The sequence below is a fragment of the Triturus cristatus genome, chromosome 4_1, assembly GCF_964204655.1.
Source record: "Triturus cristatus chromosome 4_1, aTriCri1.1, whole genome shotgun sequence".
NCBI lineage: Eukaryota > Metazoa > Chordata > Amphibia > Caudata > Salamandridae > Triturus > Triturus cristatus.
Genome location: NC_140585.1, coordinates 1,207,482,691 through 1,207,505,515, shown reverse-complemented (window position 1 = coordinate 1,207,505,515; position 22,825 = coordinate 1,207,482,691). Strand labels below are relative to the sequence as shown.

The following is a 22,825-nucleotide window of genomic DNA, read 5'->3' as shown; positions in this document are numbered from 1 at the left end:
CAAAAATTCCTCATACAAATGTTTTTTCTTATTTAGGGGCTCTTATGGATGATCAGCTAAATTGGGGGCCACTTATTGTAAAGAAAAAGGGGGACTTGACCCGGGTAAACGCAGCAATCTTTAACTTTGCTTCGAAGGTAGGGAGGAAACCTATTGGAGCAATGTTAAGGGTTTATCAAGCTAAAAGCGTGGCCATAGCCAGCTATGGAAGTGAAATTTGGGGACATGTCGCTGTGAACACCCTTCAGGTGATTGAGAACAAATTCCTGAAGCGACTCTTAGGTGTCCCGTGCAGCCTATCTAACCTAGCGGCACACGAAGAGCTGGAAGTCCCCTTTTTAAGTGACACCCTGGCTGTACGCCCTCTTGTGTTCTGGTTGAAATGTTGGATGAATGAGGAGTTAACCCTAAACCATTTGATTTTAAGAGAGTGCATGTCTTTTGAAAATGCAACTCGAAACCGTTGGTTAAATTATATTTTAAAAAAGTTTGGAAGGGCCAGGGAGAGTAGATTTATTTTTTAAACCTGAAACTATTGTTAAGAAAGATGTGGAATCTATTACTGTGGCCTTTTTAACTCATAGGAAATTGGAAAGGGATGATCAGGAGCTGCAAAAACAAAGTGTCTGGAAGTGTTTAATGCTTAAAACTACTCCGTTAACGGAACCCTATCTTATAGGGTCCTCATCTATACATGAGAGGTTTTTATTAACTAGGTTCCGGATGAATCTCTTTCACCTTCTGTTAGCAAGGCCCAAGGGATTCAGTAGAGGTCAAGTACTTGCACCCTGTGGCTGCAATGGACAATCTCCACAGGATCTGCTGCATTTTATGTTTTTATGCAAGTTTTATGAAATCCCCCGAAGGCATTTCTTGGTTCCCATTTTAAAGAAGATTAATTTTATACAGGCTCACCCTGCCCTTTTGTATCTGCACTTATTAAAAGAGGACCGTTTGTTTTTTATTGTGGGGTATTTAAAATCTACTATGAAAAACAGGGCCTGTTTGGATGCTTAGTAACGCTTAGCTAAAGTCCATACTATAAGGAGAATTTTGTAAAGGGAGGAAAAACTCCTAATGGCACATTGCACTTTATTATTGCATCCCACATCTTATTCTGTGTTTTTATTGTACTGGTGTTTTATATATTAAATTGCGGGGGGATGTAATTGGCTTGTTATTTTAACGTGTTTTAATGTAATTGGGTTTCATGTTTTGTATGGTTCAAGTTTTATGGTTTTCTGCTATAAAACCGAATAAAGTTTATTTGAATTGAATTGAATATAAGAATGGAGTGGGCGGCAGGTAATAGTCGTTTTTAATATATATTGAATTCATAAACAACTGCTGTTGTGTTCATTTCTAAATTATACAAACAGTGCCACCATGTGGCACACAAATGGCAGTGTGGACAATTAAGCGCTGGTTCCAAGCACCGGAAACCACTGGCTCAAATTAAGCACTGCCTATAGAATAAGGCATTGGTTTGGAATCCCTAACTATGTGGCAACTCAACTTTTCATCTTTCTGCGTACAATCGCTATGCGTTTGCTCTCCTTATATGGTGGTGGTGCAGTGGAGGGGGGGGGGGGGGGGGAACATTATCTCTTTTTATATATACCAGGTCCTAAGCAGAGGGCTTATATTTCTTCCCTACTCTGGGTGTGACAAGCTTGTTAAATATGGGTGCCTTAAAGGCCTCCTTCCCCAGGTCTATGAAATCGGGCAACATAAGCAAGAATTCTGTTTTTCCTCTTTGAATGGAGTAGTCTCCCCAAAAGGATTCAGGTCTCTGTCTGCTATTCTTCTAGTTGTACCCCGCATGTGTTGTCCCCCCCCTTAATAAATTAATTACAGAGCGATAAGTCGACAGGTGGTGATGACCTAGAGGGATGAGTCAAACTCTTCCCCTGAAACTCAGTGTCTAGAGCCTGCTATATGACCTGACCGCATTATTTCTCAGATATGGGGTATTCCTACTGCTCCTCTTCCTCATAAAACTTTTTCCTGTTCTTCTTCCTGTGGATTTGGCATTAGAGGTGGCTCCAGCTCCGACTGACCCTCTGTCTTAGCTGTGTGTTCACTTGGCTTCATCAGAATTCAGACTCCTGTGAGGGAGTAGTCAAAGCTCTTCTTTTTTTGCAGCAGCGTTGCCATTTCAGCTTCAAACACTTGAAACTAGGGGTGACACCCAATATACCCTTGAGGGCTTGGGCAAATGAAATTGCAATAGTAGTATGCCAACAAGGGATTTCGTTTTTAGAAGAGTTCAATTTCTTTGTACAAAACCAATTAATTTTACATGAGCTCAAGACAGATGCTCAGCCGTACATTATTCAGTTGAGTTTAATCTAAAATATGCAACACACACGGGGTATCTTTTCAAGTGAAAAATCACTGATTTTTTATATAGAAACAGTTGATAAAAAGGAGTACAAAAAACAAATAAATGTGCAGTGTAACATGAAGGGAGAAAAACAACCAAATATTATCCACAATTCATGACACAGAAATATATCCAATCCAATCAAGTAAACAGAGATCTATCTCATATTTGGAGAACAATCAACTGTGCATGTATGCTGTGGAAATGGATAAGGTAGTCGACGTTTCGGTCTGTTAGGGCGTCAATCCGTCAGACCATCTTCAGGACAGTTGAAGTTTCGAGAGAAGACTCCTGTATGAACATAGTGTCAATTAATTACAAAAAATGGAACATAAAATTCTCTTCATAATGGATAGAGAAAAGAGAGATAGCCCGTGTGTGAAAGAGCGATCTTTTTTAGAAAATCAATGTGCAAGAGACACCTCATACCAATGGTCGAAGCAGCATTATAAAAATTGCCGCCTAATTCAAAGAGAGGGTGAAAAGCATCTATGTTACTGGTGGTAGCTCAACGAGTCTGGCATTCAGATACTGTGCTTACTTATGATTTATTGCATTCGTATAGAGATGTTGTCGTTTCTTCATCAATTTTGGTTGTGTTTGTTCTATGAAACAATGAATAAATAATTTATAATAGTGAATTTGTCTTTTAATGAAAAAAGAGCTAAATTAAGATTCTCTTATTCGGACATACCCGGTCTTGGTTGGGTAAGAATATTCCTTTTGTATGCTTATAGCGGAATAGGACAAATAATGGAAGTCAGTATTATGATTATACTGTTCTTATATCACAAGGAGGGCCAGTTGGTCCTTCGAGGTTGCGCTTCTTAATTCAGAAGAATCTACGGAGTGGAAAGGTAACATGCTGTTAGCTGAAAAGGGCGGACAGATAACCGCCACATAGTTAATCTCGCACTATGGTAGTCATACAAATAAATCGTAAGGTGTGCCGGAGATAGGTTATGAACCGGAGCAACATATCGTAATTTCGAGTGCCAACATTCAGACCACGATTACAATGGAGTTCAGCTATATTTAAAATGAACCTCAATGTTTCGTTTGCTGGTTTAGAGAGATGACGCATTATTGGGAGTACAGAACAGATCTCACATCTAAGAGCACATCACTCGTTGTATTAATCGAAAAAACAACTTACACTTAAACTAAGCGGTATATTAGCATTGTATCAACTGATGTGGACCAGGGAAGGTTGTTATATTACTCACGATTTTGTCCAAGCCGAGGCGTATATAGATACCGTCCGTCGATAGGAACTCGAGCGAAGTGTGGAGTTCGGGGGCATTTATTTAAAGGCGTTGGTTAGCTGACAAACAGCTGTTTGCAATTAACACACACAATGAATGGAACGAATCTGTCGGAAATAAAGCCGACATCTTGTAGGGTGTTTACTGATAAAGTCAGTGTATCTGTAGTGCGTATTAATTTGTTATCTTGGGGTTGCAACAAAAGCAGTTTATTGCCCTTCTAAGGTATTCTCATTGAAGTATGGTATCCTCTAATTGACGGTAACAGTGTCGTCGATACACTGAGTTTTAACCGAATACGGCGGCCATCTTGGAGAGGTGATTTGTATCCCGTCTAAAAGTCAACTAATGGCAAGTTAGAGTGAGATCATTGTCGTGACTAAATAGTCAGATCGATACTTATCTAGAAATGTAGTGATTGCATAATATGGCAGTGGAAAGCAGAAAATCATGAAATGAAAAGAAGAGTCAAGAAAAACAGAATGATCGAAAAAACTAATCAAAAAAACTATTAACATATCATGTCAATTTTTATACCTAGTACACGTGACATAGCTGACTTGGTATATAATGGTATATGGCATGTGAATCAAAAGAATATCATAGATGATACATCTTATTATTTCAACCTATTAGTAAATCCTTAGACAAACATCAAATTAAATATACATTAATATATGGCATGTGAATCACAAGATGTTATAAATAATATATATTATTACTTCAACTTGTTGGCATATCTTAGAACAAGCATCTAGAGTTGTCATAAAACAGTCTATTTATACATGCAATGAAATAATTTCATTGGACACTCATTGATTTTTCGTCATACAATAGTTAAATTCAGAGCTATTGCTAACACATTAATGCATTGATATGTGAACACCAATATATTAAGTCATAAAGTGCATGTTTAAAAGTACTGATCTGTAGAACTGATTACAATTCGGGTTCAGTTAACGTTTAGACGGAATGAGAGCAATTTTTACAGCTGAAGGAGTCAGGACTCAAGTTAGACATGCCAAAGTATGCCACTCAGTTGCCGTGTTAAGACCCTTTTTGATATTGTCACTATTACAGATCCATTGGTTCTCTTTGATCGTTAATGTGCGGTCAACATTAGCCTGTCTGATTGTGGGTCTGACGACTTCTAAGATCAACCACAACATCTCTTTCTCCGTGTGTCGAAGACGTGTGTAGTGATCGACAAGTGGGGCATTTTCAACTTTGCATCTAATTCTAGATTGGTGTTGTAAGATGCGTGTTTTAGCCATTTGGGTTGTTTTTCCTATGTAGTTCAAACCACATGGGCATTGGATGCAATACACCACGTTTCTAGTATTGCAGTTGGAAAAAGATTTGAGTGATACTGTCTGTCCATTGAGATTAAAAGATTTCAATTTAGTAGTGTTGGGGCATGCTGCACAATTACCGCATTTATGGTGTCCAACCAAAGGTATTATTTGTTTCATATTGTCGACCTGATGTTGCTGTGGTATTTTGTATGCATGGACGAGGCGGTCTTTAATATTTAGCCCTCTCTTGAATGAAAATAATGGTTGGTCTGACAACTCTGGTAAGGATGCCAAAAGCGTCCAATATTTTTTTACAATTTTCTTGATTTTATTTGTGGCAGTCCCAAAGGTGGTGACACAAACTAACATTGGGTCAGATACCTTCTGTTTAACTTCAAGTAGAGCCATACGGTCATTGTACCAAGCTCTTTTTAGAGATTTCTTAAGTAGTTTGTTGGGGTACCCTCGTGAGTGCAGTTTTTCTTTAAGTTTCTTAGCCTCAATAAAATAATCTTCTCTTCTGGAGCAATTTCTCCGAAGCCGGAGAAACTGTCCAAATGGGAGTCCATCCTTTAGTGACTGTGAGTGGTGACTGTCATACTTTAAAAGGGTATTGCGTGCCGTTGGTTTAGTGTATAGGGTGGTGTATAGCGTGTTGTCTTCACCTACCTTGATAGAGATGTCAAGAAAATTCATACATTGATTGTCTGAATCAAGTGTGAATTGTAAATTTGGATTTCTGGAATTAATCCAATCGTGGAATTCGGTGAGGAGCTGTTTACTTCCCTTCCAGATTAAAAAGACATCATCTATATATCGTAACCAACTGGTTATGTTTGCTGAAAAGGGATTGAGTGGATCATAGATGTGTCTTTGTTCAAAGTCCGAGACATAGATGTTAGCTATGTCAGGGGCATAAACTGCCCCCATCGCGACACCTTTGAGTTGTTGGTAAAATGTTCGCTCATAGAGAAAGAAATTTTCACACAATGAAATTCTGATGCATTCAACAATGAATTCAGTCGGTACTGGATGTGGCCTGGGTCTGTTGTTTAGTAAACCCTCAATGATTTCTAAGACTTCCAGCTGTGGGATGTTTGTATACAAACTCTCGATATCCATGGATACCAAGAGCTCGCATGTGGGATCAAAGTTATGTTTGTCTACTACATTGATGACTGCTGTAGTGTCCCTGATATATGTGTTTGTTTCTGTGGCAAAAGGTCGAATAAAGAAGTCAGCATACTGAGCTAGGGGTTTGAGAATCGAATTACAACCCGATACAATTGGTCTACCGGGAGGTATTGCGGTGTTCTTGTGGATCTTAGGTAATATATATATTACCGGAACTGTGGGAGATTTATTTATCAAAAATGCTGCCTCCTTTTCGCTGAGCCAACCGCCTTCAAAACCCATTTTACTCAGTTCTGCAATTATTTTTTCTAGACGAGGGGTGGGGTTGCCAGACAGTTTTTTATAATGAGACTCAACCGCAAGTTGTTTAGTTATTTCGGTGTTGTATGCTATAGAGTCCCAAAGGACGATGCCTCCACCTTTATCGGCCGGTTTTATGATCGTGTCGGGTAAGGCCTGAAGGTTCTTAAGTGCCATATGTTCCTCTTTGGAGAGATTGTATTTCACACGAGCTGGAGTATTGAAGAAGTTGTTTATTTCTGTAAGGATAGCATTTTCGAAGGTGACAATTTCTTTAGCTATCGTTGTATTGGGAGGGAAGAAGGTGGACCGATTGTGTAGTCCAGTTGTATCAGAGTTACGTGGTATATCTTTGTTGGCAAAGAAATTTCTTAATCTTACTGAGCGAAAGAATTTAAATAGCTCTAGCTTAGTTTGAAAGAGGTTGTTTTTGTTTGTGGGGACAAAAGAGAGTCCTGCTGAGAGTACTGATATTTCTGCCTCTGATAATTGGTGTTTAGATAAGTTAAAGATAGGTATTGTTTGAGTTGGGTTTACCACTCGTAGTACTGATTCCGGGTTTGACGATAACCTGGTGTATATTGGTTCCGGAACCATCCTCTCCTGGTAGCTCGTGTTCTCCGTGGATAAGGAGACCCTCTCCGGTCCTGTCCTAAAAAAGACTGTCGTGACGTGGAGGGTTGTGGATTATAGGTGTTTCTATGGGTATTCTCTGATGCCTGATCACTGTCGGTATCAGAAGTGGTGTCAGAGAAGGTCACTTTCTTGCGTTGTTGGTTGTTAGGACCTTGATTGGAAACCTGTGTTTGGTAGAAGTCTTTGTTAAGGTAAGGATAAGTTCTTTCCTTACTATATTTCCTGATGTCTTTTTGCAGTTTGTCCGTTTTTTTGTGCGAATTGAATTCTTCAAAATCTTTTATGGTTAGGGCAATTTTATCAAGCAATGCTTTCGCATTGGTGATGCTAGAGTCGGTATTGATCTTATTCTCTAAGCTTTCTATTTCCTTAGTTAGTGTCTTGATATGCTTAATTGCTGTTTCTATGCTGAGCACCATCCAGGTGCGGGAGCATTTATTAGATGCAAAGCTGAAACCTATTTTAAAGTCTTCATCTTCAATGAAGATAATGGGTATGTTTTTGATTTGCAAACCCGTTGGAATTATGTTTGCATTTAGGCAGTCAGTGAGAAACTTGGCATGGAGTTCAGTGCGAACTAGTTTCTTTTTTAATCTTTCCAGATGGTTAAGATCAGTCTCATAAGGTGAGGATGTGGTAGAACCTCGTGTGCCAAGCAGCGAGGGGCCTGCAGCTATTTTCAACATGTATTCATCAGTGTATGATAGGGTTTCAGCTTCAGACATGGATGAAGCTGAAGGCAATGTTGTTTAAGGATAAGCGATCTTTAATTGCTATTATGATATACCACTTGAGGAAGTGACCCAAAGCAGACAATTGTCTGCGCTTAAAACACTTGAAACTAGGGGTGACACCCAATATACCCTTGAGGGCTTGGGCAAATGAAATTGCAATAGTAGTATGCCAACAAGGGATTTCGTTTTTAGAAGAGTTCAATTTCTTTGTACAAAACCAATTAATTTTACATGAGCTCAAGACAGATGCTCAGCCGTACATTATTCAGTTGAGTTTAATCTAAAATATGCAACACACACGGGGTATCTTTCCATTTGGACAGTTTCTCCGGCTTCGGAGAAATTGCTCCAGAAGAGAAGATTATTTTATTGAGGCTAAGAAACTTAAAGAAAAACTGCACTCACGAGGGTACCCCAACAAACTACTTAAGAAATCTCTAAAAAGAGCTTGGTACAATGACCGTATGGCTCTACTTGAAGTTAAACAGAAGGTATCTGACCCAATGTTAGTTTGTGTCACCACCTTTGGGACTGCCACAAATAAAATCAAGAAAATTGTAAAAAAACATTGGACGCTTTTGGCATCCTTACCAGAGTTGTCAGACCAACCATTATTTTCATTCAAGAGAGGGCTAAATATTAAAGACCGCCTCGTCCATGCATACAAAATACCACAGCAACATCAGGTCGACAATATGAAACAAATAATACCTTTGGTTGGACACCATAAATGCGGTAATTGTGCAGCATGCCCCTACACTACTAAATTGAAATCTTTTAATCTCAATGGACAGACAGTATCACTCAAATCTTTTTCCAACTGCAATACTAGAAACGTGGTGTATTGCATCCAATGCCCATGTGGTTTGAACTACATAGGAAAAACAACCCAAATGGCTAAAACACGCATCTTACAACACCAATCTAGAATTAGATGCAAAGTTGAAAATGCCCCACTTGTCGATCACTACACACGTCTTCGACACACGGAGAAAGAGATGTTGTGGTTGATCTTAGAAGTCGTCAGACCCACAATCAGACAGGCTAATGTTGACCGCACATTAACGATCAAAGAGAACCAATGGATCTGTAATAGTGACAATATCAAAAAGGGTCTTAACACGGCAACTGAGTGGCATACTTTGGCATGTCTAACTTGAGTCCTGACTCCTTCAGCTGTAAAAATTGCTCTCATTCCGTCTAAACGTTAACTGAACCCGAATTGTAATCAGTTCTACAGATCAGTACTTTTAAACATGCACTTTATGACTTAATATATTGGTGTTCACATATCAATGCATTAATGTGTTAGCAATAGCTCTGAATTTAACTATTATATGACGAAAAATCAATGAGTGTCCAATGAAATTATTTCATTGCATGTATAAATAGACTGTTTTATGACAACTCTAGATGCTTGTTCTAAGATATGCCAACAAGTTGAAGTAATAATATATATTATTTATAACATCTTGTGATTCACATGCCATATATTAATGTATATTTAATTTGATGTTTGTCTAAGGATTTACTAATAGGTTGAAATAATAAGATGTATCATCTATGATATTCTTTTGATTCACATGCCATATACCATTATATACCAAGTCAGCTATGTCACGTGTACTAGGTATAAAAATTGACATGATATGTTAATAGTTTTTTTGATTAGTTTTTTCGATCATTCTGTTTTTCTTGACTCTTCTTTTCATTTCATGATTTTCTGCTTTCCACTGCCATATTATGCAATCACTACATTTCTAGATAAGTATCGATCTGACTATTTAGTCACGACAATGATCTCACTCTAACTTGCCATTAGTTGACTTTTAGACGGGATACAAATCACCTCTCCAAGATGGCCGCCGTATTCGGTTAAAACTCAGTGTATCGACGACACTGTTACCGTCAATTAGAGGATACCATACTTCAATGAGAATACCTTAGAAGGGCAATAAACTGCTTTTGTTGCAACCCCATGATAACAAATTAATACGCACTACAGATACACTGACTTTATCAGTAAACACCCTACAAGATGTCGGCTTTATTTCCGACAGATTCGTTCCATTCATTGTGTGTGTTAATTGCAAACAGCTGTTTGTCAGCTAACCAACGCCTTTAAATAAATGCCCCCGAACTCCACACTTCGCTCGAGTTCCTATCGACGGACGGTATCTATATACGCCGCGGCTTGGACAAAATCGTGAGTAATATAACAACCTTCCCTGGTCCACATCAGTTGATACAATGCTAATATACCGCTTAGTTTAAGTGTAAGTTGTTTTTTCGATTAATACAACGAGTGATGTGCTCTTAGATGTGAGATCTGTTCTGTACTCCCAATAATGCGTCATCTCTCTAAACCAGCAAACGAAACATTGAGGTTCATTTTAAATATAGCTGAACTCCATTGTAATCGTGGTCTGAATGTTGGCACTCGAAATTACGATATGTTGCTCCGGTTCATAACCTATCTCCGGCACACCTTACGATTTATTTGTATGACTACCATAGTGCGAGATTAACTATGTGGCGGTTATCTGTCCGCCCTTTTCAGCTAACAGCATGTTACCTTTCCACTCCGTAGATTCTTCTGAATTAAGAAGCGCAACCTCGAAGGACCAACTGGCCCTCCTTGTGATATAAGAACAGTATAATCATAATACTGACTTCCATTATTTGTCCTATTCCGCTATAAGCATACAAAAGGAATATTCTTACCCAACCAAGACCGGGTATGTCCGAATAAGAGAATCTTAATTTAGCTCTTTTTTCATTAAAAGACAAATTCACTATTATAAATTATTTATTCATTGTTTCATAGAACAAACACAACCAAAATTGATGAAGAAACGACAACATCTCTATACGAATGCAATAAATCATAAGTAAGCACAGTATCTGAATGCCAGACTCGTTGAGCTACCACCAGTAACATAGATGCTTTTCACCCTCTCTTTGAATTAGGCGGCAATTTTTATAATGCTGCTTCGACCATTGGTATGAGGTGTCTCTTGCACATTGATTTTCTAAAAAAGATCGCTCTTTCACACACGGGCTATCTCTCTTTTCTCTATCCATTATGAAGAGAATTTTATGTTCCATTTTTTGTAATTAATTGACACTATGTTCATACAGGAGTCTTCTCTCGAAACTTCAACTGTCCTGAAGATGGTCTGACGGATTGACGCCCTAACAGACCGAAACGTCGACTACCTTATCCATTTCCACAGCATACATGCACAGTTGATTGTTCTCCAAATATGAGATAGATCTCTGTTTACTTGATTGGATTGGATATATTTCTGTGTCATGAATTGTGGATAATATTTGGTTGTTTTTCTCCCTTCATGTTACACTGCACATTTATTTGTTTTTTGTACTCCTTTTTATCAACTGTTTCTATATAAAAAATCAGTGATTTTTTCACTTGAAAAGATACCCCGTGTGTGTTGCATATTTTAGATTAAACTCAACTGAATAATGTACGGCTGAGCATCTGTCTTGAGCTCATGTAAAATTAATTGGTTTTGTACAAAGAAATTGAACTCTTCTAAAAACGAAATCCCTTGTTGGCATACTACTATTGCAATTTCAGCTTCAAGCCTGCGCATTTTCCTTTTCACGTTGAGTGCTCTGTTTTGAGTCAAGTGGCATGTACATTCTCCTTTTTGGAGTCACCTAGTCTTTTTTCAGCTTCTTTTCCTTACCCCGATCACAATCCTGATCCCCTTTCAGAGTTGAAGTATGAAGGTCTGCCCTCAGTGGTGTCTTTGATCTTCGACCTGTGAAGTTATTGGTTTTTGCCCTTGCATTTGACTGCCTGATCTTTAAATTTTTGTGAGCGTACGCCTAACATCATAGGGAGAGGACCATTCCCACCAAATGGTTGCTGCCCACCCAAAAAAATGTAAGAGAGAAAAAAAACTGACAATTCTAGAAGGTGTGATAAAGCACAGTGTGGCAATTCATAAATGATTCACAAACAAAATTTGAGTTTATATAAAGGTTTTACAGATCTGATCAGATAAATCATTGATTGAAAGCTATTTTGGTACTCTGATGATAGGATTATGAAAAAAGCAGCTGAGCTAGTTTCCAGTTTCACTAAGAGTGCACCACATCAGCAATTTGTAGGTCCGTTTTACCAGCTCTCAGCACCAGGTGTCTCAACGATAAGGGCATCTTTCTATTACAGTTTACCTTTGTGTTGTAGTCTTTCGGTTCTTGGAGACCGTGCCTCGCATTTTCCTGCTCAGTGGAGACGCAGCTTGCCTGGCAGTGGAGGGTGTGCAAGTCATCTTACATCTTCTGTATATTCTTCGGCACTCCCCTCTCTTGGACCACTGAAGATAACTGGTGGATGGTTGTCTTTGACTGTTGCACCCTCATCACCAGGTTAGCGTGTGCTTGCCTTCCTCAGCAATTTCAGTCTGCGCGGTGCTCTGCTTCTCTGGCAGCTGCAGCCCCTAGGCCGTGGCAACTCTCCTGCTGATGACTGCTCACTCTGGTTGTGCCATACATCAGCAGTGGTAGGCCTTCCGTCAGCAGGGCACTTTGCTCCTTGGCTCAAAGTTTCTTTACACAGTTCAACTCAAGAGCAACACTCTGGGAGACTAGAAGATCCCTCACAACTCAGGTGAATCCTGGAGATGCTCTGACTTTGCATTCTAATTTATATGGGTGTTCCACACATCAGAACCGCTGAGACAGTCTCTCCTACTGCGGACCCAGGACTGTCCCGTACATCAGAACCTCTGAGACAGTGTTTCTTACAGCAGTCCCAGGACTGTCCTTCCGAATTTGGGCAGCAAGGCACGCTTCTAGTAACACCCAAAGGATTTCCCACTAACTGCGCAGACTTAAGGTGATGTCCCATCAACTCTGAGGGATTGGTTGTTATGCAGACACCAGCCCTGGTCACATAGCAGCATTTCAAATTCTTTAGAGCACTCCCTTCCTTGGTCAAGACGAACATAAAACAAAATAGGGTGGTCTGGGTCCCGCTTCGTACTCATTTTGTAGTCAGAGCATGTTGATCCACTTTATATTCTTGAAAAAAGTTATGATGTAGTTTCCTTTCAAATCTCACTTTCTGCCTTTGGTGCCGACAAAACCTTGGTACAAAATATTAGATCCGCACTGCGGGTACTGATGACGCTGGTCCTAAGCACGAGAACATATTACACGAACACACCAATCGTGATTGCACCAGGATATCGTCAGCCTTCCTGAAGTAGCAATCAAACAGACAAAAAGGCAGGCCCTCCCTACAAAAAAGTCCGAACCTTCAACAATAGAACTGGCTGACTTACACCTTCACCCTAGTATCCTCCAATCCCTCGCGAAAGGGTCCTCATTGAATTTCGAAGGGCAGCTTGGTATCCATATCGGGCAATCTTCTTTCTAATACAGAAAGAAAATGTGCTTTAAGGAAATCAATTCGAAAAAATCTGTATGCTGCCATAATGGCTTTATGTCAAGAGCCCAGAACATGACCAACTCGGACCTTGGCATTACCAGGGACAGGCCTAGGCCACAACACACACAACAGATAACTGAGTTAGTTGGGCAAGTACATAATCAGGATATTAGTTTCACAAGCAGTTGGGTCACACAGGAGAAGGTGAACACAGCTGTATTCCAAGCAAACGAACAGTGTGTGATATGCCATTTGGAGTTCATTTTTTTCAGCTTTGGCACCCAAGAGGCTCTGCGGATTTTGATTTTCTTCTTTTACGCTGTAGAATTTAAAGCTCTGTTGTGCACAAAAGGCAAGTTTGTTGTTCTTGAAGTCACTATTTCTGAAGCTATATGATATATTTTTATTTTTACTTGATTGGTCAAGGGGTATGAATAATCTATGCACCAGGAGCATGTTGCGGTACATAGAAATGAAGAGAATAAACTTAACTCAGTAACAATGATTCCAGTGGTTAGGATACTCAATTTGGTACAAATCTAACCGACTCCTCATTCTAAGAATTAGTATAATGTCAAGGCCTTCAGCAGCAATAGAAAGTCTGTCTGAATCGAGATGACTTCAGTAGTATAAGCAGGGATGACTAGCATGAGGGCCACTAGCAGGTATTTAGTCAATTGCCCCAATCGTGCACCCACGAGTGCCAGAGGACAGAACATAGCCAGCAAATCCTGATTGACCGCTGTCACTTGAGCAAGAGCATCACCAGGGGGCAAATCTGGCAACACAGGACATGGAGTCGCGTACAAGCTTCAGGCTCAATTTGGGTTCATTTGCACCAAAGCTAGACACTCTTCCGAGGGCGATGGGGAAGTGGAAGTCAGGAAATGGGTCCAGCATCCACTGGATACATACTGTGAACAGGAGCGACGGCGGCAGAAAGACAAATCCATTATCTATAAGTTATACATTAGGTTTGGGATGATTGTCTCTGTAATGAAACCACTCCTCCATACATTTCTGGGAATGGACCCACACAAGACACCGACTTCATTGGTCATCTCAGCCTCCAGATGTGAACAAAGATTTATCCTGTTCCAAAACAATCACTGATGGCAAGAAGCCACAACCAAAAGTGGGCCTAAAGACGTGCAAGATCCGAACCCAAATGGCAGGTGTCATATGTCCACAAAGAAGAACTTGAAGAGTGACAGGAGTACAACTATGAGAAACTGGCCTCTTCAACGAGAACAATGTCCCAAAAGCACTGTAAAAACGAATAACAATTTTGAAAGGAGATTAACCCTGGAACTGCACTTAACGGTGCAAGAAAAAAAAGAAAGGACATGAGATCCACTGGGTGGTACCACATACGGCTCTGTGATGCCACATTAGGGGAAGGAAGGGAGTCAAGTTGCAGCTGTGGCTCCAACTACTAGCGCAGAGGTACTATATCCGATTTTCCAGACCCAGTATCAAACCTGTGGAGATTCACATGGTGAAAAATTTGCAGGGGAAAGTATCAATCAGAATTTCTGAAGCGAGGCACTCAACTTCTTTAATGTTATGCACTAGGATTGTCCCGAGCTGCACTTCAAGCTTTTTAACATTGCATTTTAAGACCAGGCAGCCGAAAAATGAAGGCAGTGCAGTGACTATACTTATGTGTGTTGGGTGCAGTCTGGTTCACAATCTATGCAGATCAATGGTTAAGTTGTCATGGATACTGTAGGCCATCCAGCAGGTGGGTATTAACTGGAACAAAGGATTCCCGCTTCAAAGATAAGCAGAGGGAGCAGCATTGAAAACATCTTGAAAATCTTCCGCCAACATTAGAAGCTGATCATAGCTCAGCAGACATCAATCTACATTTAAATCTGTCTGAATATAACTATTAATCTGTTCCAGCGACTTGGGTATAAACACTTAAAGGATCCCTACTAAGCAGGTCTCATTTTGAGAACCTGCAGCAGCAACTTTGATGCTTTGGAGAGCCTTGGATGGAGTATATGGGTGAAAAAAAGGGCTGGGCTGGACTGAGCCGGTTGGCAGCAAACATTAGACAGTAAACAAATGCATTTAAATTGAATCGGTTTCTCAATCCTTAAACAATGCAAAGCTCTTTCGGCCTGAGAAATTTGTCATACTTTTTCCAGCTGCAGATAAGCCACACAGCTGTGTTTGGTAAGCACAGAAGCTACTTTAGAGCATGTGCTGGAAAACACAGTACTTCATCTTTGAGGAAATGCAGGCATTAAATATACAGGAATGCAGTATCTATCTCTTGGAACTAGATGAATCTGCACCTTCCTCGAAAGCTCCAACCAGCACAGAAAGGTACCTAATGGACAGGTGTAAGTTCCAAACCAGATTACATCCTTTAGCACAAATGGTTGATGAATATAACAGAATACCTTTAATAATATATCTGCATAAAACACGGAATGTCAGAGAGCAAAAAACTCAAAGAAAATCCCTAAGAAGCTCCTGATGGATCCGTTATGCCATCCGGCAAACTAGAAAGGGGAGGACTCATGTATACTAGTTTTCACCAAAGAATTAAAGGGCAAAGTGCATATTGTCAAGCTATGTAATAGATATGCGTGAGTTATAGTTGCCTGCACTAACTATAACGGGGAATTTCATTGGTTTTTTACGAGTGAAATGTCCAGCTAACTATAACATGTGTGAAACCTATGGTTTTTTAAGTGAATTTGCAAGGTTTTTTAAATGCTAATTCGTAACTATAACGTGTGTGAAACCTATGGTTTTTTCAGTGAATTTGTACCGTTTTTTAAATGCTAAGTTATGTATTTGTTAAATTTTTTTTTCTCAGGTTTTTCACCGTGCGCGCACGGTGCGTCGGTGCGATTCGCACCCCGAGCACCCACAGTGCGCAGTGCGTGCCATGCGCGCACGGTGCGCGCACCCCGTGATTTAAAAAAAAAAAGAAAAAAAAAAGTTTTTTTCTCCCTTGGGGGTCCTTCTGTGACCCCCTGACCAAGGCTAGGGGGTCAGGAACTGTCCACCCTGCCCCCTTTTCACGTTCTCCACCTTTGTTTTTCACCCCCTCAGACTGCGAGGGACAAAATGGCGGCCGACACTTCCTGGTTTCGAACGATTCAAATGTTTACTGACATCTAAAAACCAATCAGAATTGCGCTCGCGCACGGCAGGGTGCGCGCACGGCAGGGTGCGCGCACAGTGCGCGCGTATAGATATGGATATGGTTTTAAATGCTATTTTCTCAGGAAATACTGAACAGATTTACACGAGACCTTCAAAAGGCACTTCCTTGACCTTATGGCTACCTCTTTGCCAAATTTCACGTAATTCTGTTCAGCCGTTCGGGCTGTACCTTCGACTAAAAGTCCTATGGAAAAATGCATGGGAAAAACGTGTTTTGGGACCCCCCCTTTTTCTCGGCCCCCGCTTGACGAATCACCCCGAGACTTTCAAGGTAGGAGCTGAACGGAGCGCCCCATTTGTTTTGAAAATTTCGCGAGGATTCGTCAACCGGCGCCAAAGTTATTCAAAATAGAATTTTGAGATTTCCTATGGAAACTAGGTTGTAACTATAACTATCTACTGGCGACCGCCAGTAGATTATATATATATATATATATATATATATATATATATATATATATATATATATTATCTACTGGCGGTCGCAGGGTGTGCGCACAGTGAAAAACCAGAAAAAAATAAAAAATAAATACATAACTTAGCATTTAAAAAACCGTACAAATTCACTGAAAAAACCATAGGTTTCACACATGTTATAGTTAGCTGTACATTTCACTCGTAAAAAACCAATGAAATTCCAAGTTATAGTTAGATCAGGTAACTATAACTTGCGCGACCGCAATCCACAATGTGTAATTTCAGATGTCATCATTGATGTCATGAGTGATGTCACTGACCATGTCATGAGTGATGTAATATGTGACGTCATCAGCAGTTTATTGTGGGCGCGCAAGTTATAGTTACCTGATCTAACTATAACGTGGAATTTCATTGGTTTTTTACGAGTGAAATGTACAGCTAACTATAACATGTGTGAAACCTATGGTTTTTAAGTGAATTTGCAAGGTTTTGTAAATGATAATTCCTAACTATAACGTGTGTGAAACCTATGGTTTTTTCAGTGAATATATATATATAATAAATATTCTGTTTTTCAATTCCCTAGGGTGAGCTGTTCTGACCGTACGCATTTGGAGACCTCTATCCCCTATAAATGCTTCTCCTCGGGTCTACTAGCAGCAGTGGCACTAATGTACTTTGACTGCCATATCCAGGCTGCCTGGAGGTATCTTGCAACTGCAAAAACCACCAGTCTAGAGGTGTCGGATCGTAATAGCCTGGTGGCAACCAAGTAACTCCTTACACCCAGGGTTCTACACAGGTGTAATAGCCATTTTTTTCCTCTGGGCATCATTCGCTGGACAGAAAACAAGTGAGATAAATCTTCTCTTGGCCCCTTACACGCCATGCATTCTGTACTCCGGTAGATCACATTGTCCCACTTATCACAAATGGCCACAATGTGTTAAGACTAATAGCTAACTTGTAAGAACAATTTCCTGGCCAGAGTGGGAGTGATCTCATCGATCGTGTACTCATAGCTGGGTGACAACTTAAACTTCGGAAAATCCAGACTCAAACTTCCTCTACAGTTACCTATGTGATTTTGGTGTACCATCTGCCAATAGGCCGATTTAATTAACATTTTGGAGCCAGGAATAAGGGCCTCTGGTGCTTCCCAGAAAATCTCCAGACAAACCATTCTAAACAAGGCCCTAATGTGCAGGAGCCACGCTGTCTGCTGGATGCTGGGAAGGACTAAAATATCTTTGAGGGTATATCTATATGCAACCAAGGCAGGTGAGGTCCAAATCCTATGTCAATACAGTAATAGGCGACGATCAACCTTCCAACAAATGTTCTTCAATGCCAAATCGGAGTGTAGTGGGACCAATGGAGTGCTGTTTGGGAAAGCAAATAGGTGCCTGATAAACCTATTCTCGGAGTAGGAGAGGGCGCTACAGTTAGCAGACCACAAAATCTCTGCTCTGTATGAAGCTGCTCCGAGAGCCTTGATATTATAAATCACAATTGCTTGAGCAGCTTTCGTTGAAAAAGTTTTATTGTAGGTCTTTAGTACTTAAGACAAATAATGCAATAATAAGCAATCAGCTTTGGGGGCCAGCATGGACAAGGCTAGGCTTGGCGTTAGCCTTAGCCCTCAGTAATCAAAGTATGATACTTGCTCTAATGTGGTTTTCCAAGGTTATGTGATGACTAATCAGGACCTAAGCACGTGGTTAAGGATATGACTAAGAAAAGTTAAACTCAGGGAATAAATCTTCTCACATAAGGTCCAAAGGCGTTGTTAATAATAAAAACAAGTGTGTGCAGCAGATGCACTAGAAAGCTACTTAGCTTTACTATAATATGCATGATACATAATTGAATGGAAAAGCTGGCCTCTGAGATGCAAACTTGGTATGCAGAATATAACTTGAACTGAAGATGGAAAGAAGATTACATCAGTACAAATGTTCTGGTTTCCCAAAGCAATTAGGTTAACTCTTCAGAAATCACATTATTCTATTAGCCATCATTTGTACCCGTTACGTGCACAAGGTCTTTCCAATATTGTAATACTTGAATATAGCTTTTCTCAAACCATTCCTACCCTTTGCAAACTTCCTGTAAACATATCATTTGGCACCATCAGGTGACATTATTACATATAAAGAGAAATTGAAATTAACATGTATAGTTTATGAAAATCGTGAGTATTCTTTAATTACAAACTTGTGTTTTTTTCAATTTTACTCTGTGCAGACTCCATTGCATCTAACAAATAATCACAATGTTTGCAAAATGCGCCCCAAGAGAAAGGTCTGGTGATTTATAGAGACATCAGTCGGTCACTGAATGGTAATGCTCTGCCTGCTTCACCTATTTCACGATATTTATATGTTTTCTATGTTGTTATCTCTGTACTGTAAAGCGCTCTGATACCTGTAAGGGTCTTGTTCGCGCTATACAAAACTGCTAAAATAAAAATAAATAAATCTAGCCACTGATGTCATTACCTGAACGGTAGCGTTCATCACGGGCGCCTCCTGAACGAGCGCGGTGATAGCGCGAGCCGGACTGTGCTGGAGCGGCTGAGGGAGCAGGCGTCTGACTCCTGTGCTCCTTCTGCAACGCAGGGTCAACACCTGAAAGGACAAGTTAGAACACGTTTACTTTGCCGCTCTCCCTCCTGAAAAGCTATTTTCGAAAGTATAGATGAGCACTCAGACTTCTTTGTTCACATTGATTAGCTGAAATCAATATTTTCAATAAATTCCCTCAGAGAAAATCCATCTAAATTGGAGGCTGTGGTCCTTTCACAAGGGGATAAACAAAACGAGACATGTTAATCAGAAACTGTCCCACCAACATGCTACAATTTTTCAACGGCATCTAAAACCTTTTGTGACCTTTTTAGCCTCTCGCGTGGGATATGCAAACAGGTGGAGACCTCAGGCTGACATATTGTTTTCAACAAGTCCCAACTGAAAACAGAGGCCGCTCCATTTTATGAAATTATTACAGAAGAAACCTTTAAAATGTCTATACAATGCATGTGCATGTTCTAGGTAGTGGGTGAGACTGGGCTATTTCTGCAGTTTTAAGTAATGGTTAAGAAAAAAAAGACAAACACTTAAAACTGCACCGGAAGCTAGAGATCTGACTGCTACTCGTTACTCTTAAATGCACTGCAAATCACTAGACCACTTTACCTCCATTCACAAGATAACTGTGTTCTCACAGACTCCTACTAATACCAGGTATTAAGAGAGTGTGGAAAACTGCAGACCAGCTTTTTGGTATTTCTCAGACCCGCGCTGAACAGTTTTTTCACTGAACAAATTTTATATGGTCCAAAAGCTCGCCCTCACCTGTTTTTTTCTGAATCATCTAGCCCACGGTATTCTGTATTCAGCCAATGAGAGGAAACATACTTTGGCACCAAAGAGGAAACTTTTGAGAATTCAGGACTCAAATGCTAAGTCACATCCTGCGTGTCAGTCATCTGCAGGTTCAACATAGATCTCTGCATCACTCACTCAGCCCACCAAGAAATAGTACCAGGCACATACAGTAAATGCCACACAAAACGCTGTCAATGGATTATACAAACACAACTACAAAGTTACACACAAACAAAAAGCAGTTAAATTGTCTGGTTTATATCATCCTGTTTGGTATAAAATGCTATGATCAGTAACAACAGACCTGAAAGGACGTAAAGGTAAAACGGTTATTTTTTTCAACTTTTTTCGCTGTGCAGTGATCTGCCCCTGGGTTCAAAGCACCTTGCACAGACTGTGCATTGCTAGCACAGGGAGATTTTACAGCACTGTGATCCTGTTCTACCTGCCTCTGGCCCAGCAGTGGAAATCTCCCCCGCTGCTTAAAGGGGGCTGCGCTCTCCAAACTACTGTTCATTCATAACAGAAGCAGGGAGAGCACAGGCAGCTGCATAGCCACAGCATGGCTAGGCACACGTGGAGACACTACACATGAAAAAGTGTGGGAATAATAGATAAACTCGTGGGAGGGGAAGCAACTCAAAGCAAGGGGCCTGGAGTATTAGTGGGGAATCAGCACTAGCATATTCACACCCACGGAGTGCTGAAAGAAAAAGAAACGAGCACTAACTAAGCCTAAAGATCTCACCTTTAGAATGTGAGTGCTGAACTGTTGGCTTTGCCAGTGTTTGTCTGTGAACAATTACAAAAAATATATATATATATGTAAAAGATAAATGGATACAAATTATTTCAAAATGCTGTTGGAATAGGAAGCACACATCTTATGGTATCTCAAACTGTAGGATGAATTCAATGTTCATAATCTGTATAAATGGCTTAGTTTTTTTTCCAAATACTTTTCACTCAGAAAACTCCTAACAGAATTTAGAAAGAATAATGATGTGTTAGAATGTAAAGGGAAATGCTTGCCAAGGCCTAGTTTATTTTCCACAGGATTCAGTCATTTGGTCCTCTGTAGTAACCCGGCCAAGTAAGTTTGTAGGCTTCTTGGAGATGTGTCCTGCTAAGTACACCTTCTGCCTCAAACATCAGTTGCAGCAGGAGGCCTTTCCTACAGCGCCATAAAGCCTGTGTGTGACTTGTGCTTTTATGCAGTATGTGGAAAGCAGGACAACAAACAAAAACAGCACTTAAGTCTGCTCTTCAGCCATATCCCAGCACAAATATGCTGTTGCTATGCTTCCCAAGACAAGGTGGTTGAGTTGGGGGCGCAACGCAGCAGGAGTGCAGGAAGCAGTATTTGAGATACTCTAAGGAGTCAGCTGGAAAACACATACACTCTTTATAGAGTGCTGACTGAGAAAGAAAAAATGTATTCTCTAAATGTGAACAAATGATGCAAGTCAGCTGGGCAAAAGGATCAAACGCTAGGGAGGGGGTAAAGACAAGCAACAAGAGCAAGCAAATGAGTGAAAATAATTACAACCAATGGTAAGCAATGTAGCTGTAAGCCCACTGTAAATTCACAAAAGGTGTCACAGCTTAACATATAGAAGTGCTACATCAAAGATTGAACATTTATATTGTACACTTATATTAACTCTCTAAAAGATCAGGTCAGTGGGGGCGTGGACAAGATGGCGGCACGGTAGGATGCAGGTTTTGTCCCTCCAGCTTGAGGAAGGCCCATGACAGTCAGAACGTGGCGCCACCACTGACCCATCTGCGGCCTATAGCCATCGTGATCACCGTGGCGTGGGTGCGGCCCTTGGCAGTGACTGGTATAGAGCTTCCCCGGGGCGCCGTTCACGGATGCGACCCCGACACTCGCCCTCTGCCGACACTCGCCCTCTGCGTGGAGGAGGGGGGGGGGGGGGCTGCTGGAAGGCGCTTTACGGAAAAAGACCTGCGCCGCCGCTGACCCGCCAGCGGCCTGCGGACCTCCTTAACCACGCAGCGGATGGGCGGGTGGACCGCTAGGGGCGCTTGCGGCCTTGGTCTTCGGGGACTGCAGCTTACCACCCTTCGGAGCCATTCTCATCTACGCCCGGGGACGGACCTCGGGAGTGCTGCTGCGGCTGGCTGGACCCCCGGTGAGTGACAGCGGCCACGTGAGCGGGCTCCCTTCCTACTGCGGCTGCTGAAGCGGCCCGGCGCTGGCGGAGGGTGGTGGCGCGGCCTGTAGCCTCGCGCCCCCGATCTCCGTCCCTCACAAGAAGCTGACAGCACTGCTGGGACGCCGCGTAGCGCACGTAACACGAGGGCCTGCGCTCTGAATATACTTCACACCCTGCGCCTCAGGTGATCTGGTCGGAGACCTTCCCGGAGCAAGCGGGGTCCCATCGGAGGACTGCGCACGGGCGTGCTATACATCTTCCCGGGCACGGAATCTTGGGTCAGGGCGTTGCGCACAGCGCTCTCAGGTCCTTGCTTCGGTTGGGCCCCCACACCTTGCCTTTGCAATGAGCAGTTCTGGGCCTTTCTCAATAGCGGCCTACTGCGCAGGTACGAAGAGCTAAAGGGGTGAACGCGCCTGGGAGCAAATAGGACTCCCCCATAAGATTAGACGGGGCCTTCCCGGGAATCTGC

The 22,825-nt window shown here is 41.3% G+C and overlaps 1 protein-coding gene across 2 annotated transcripts in view; it reads right to left on the bottom strand.

Moving 5' to 3' along the window:
• DIP2B (DIP2 acetate--CoA ligase B (putative)) overlaps positions 1 to 22,825 on the bottom strand; it is a 768,291-nt gene that overhangs the window by 452,655 nt on the left and 292,811 nt on the right. For both annotated transcript variants that reach the window (XM_085654541.1, XM_085654539.1), the window contains exon 3: positions 19,286 to 19,414. In XM_085654541.1, the coding sequence (XP_085510667.1) occupies positions 19,286 to 19,414 (129 nt within the window). The remainder of the gene's footprint in view (positions 1 to 19,285; positions 19,415 to 22,825) is intronic.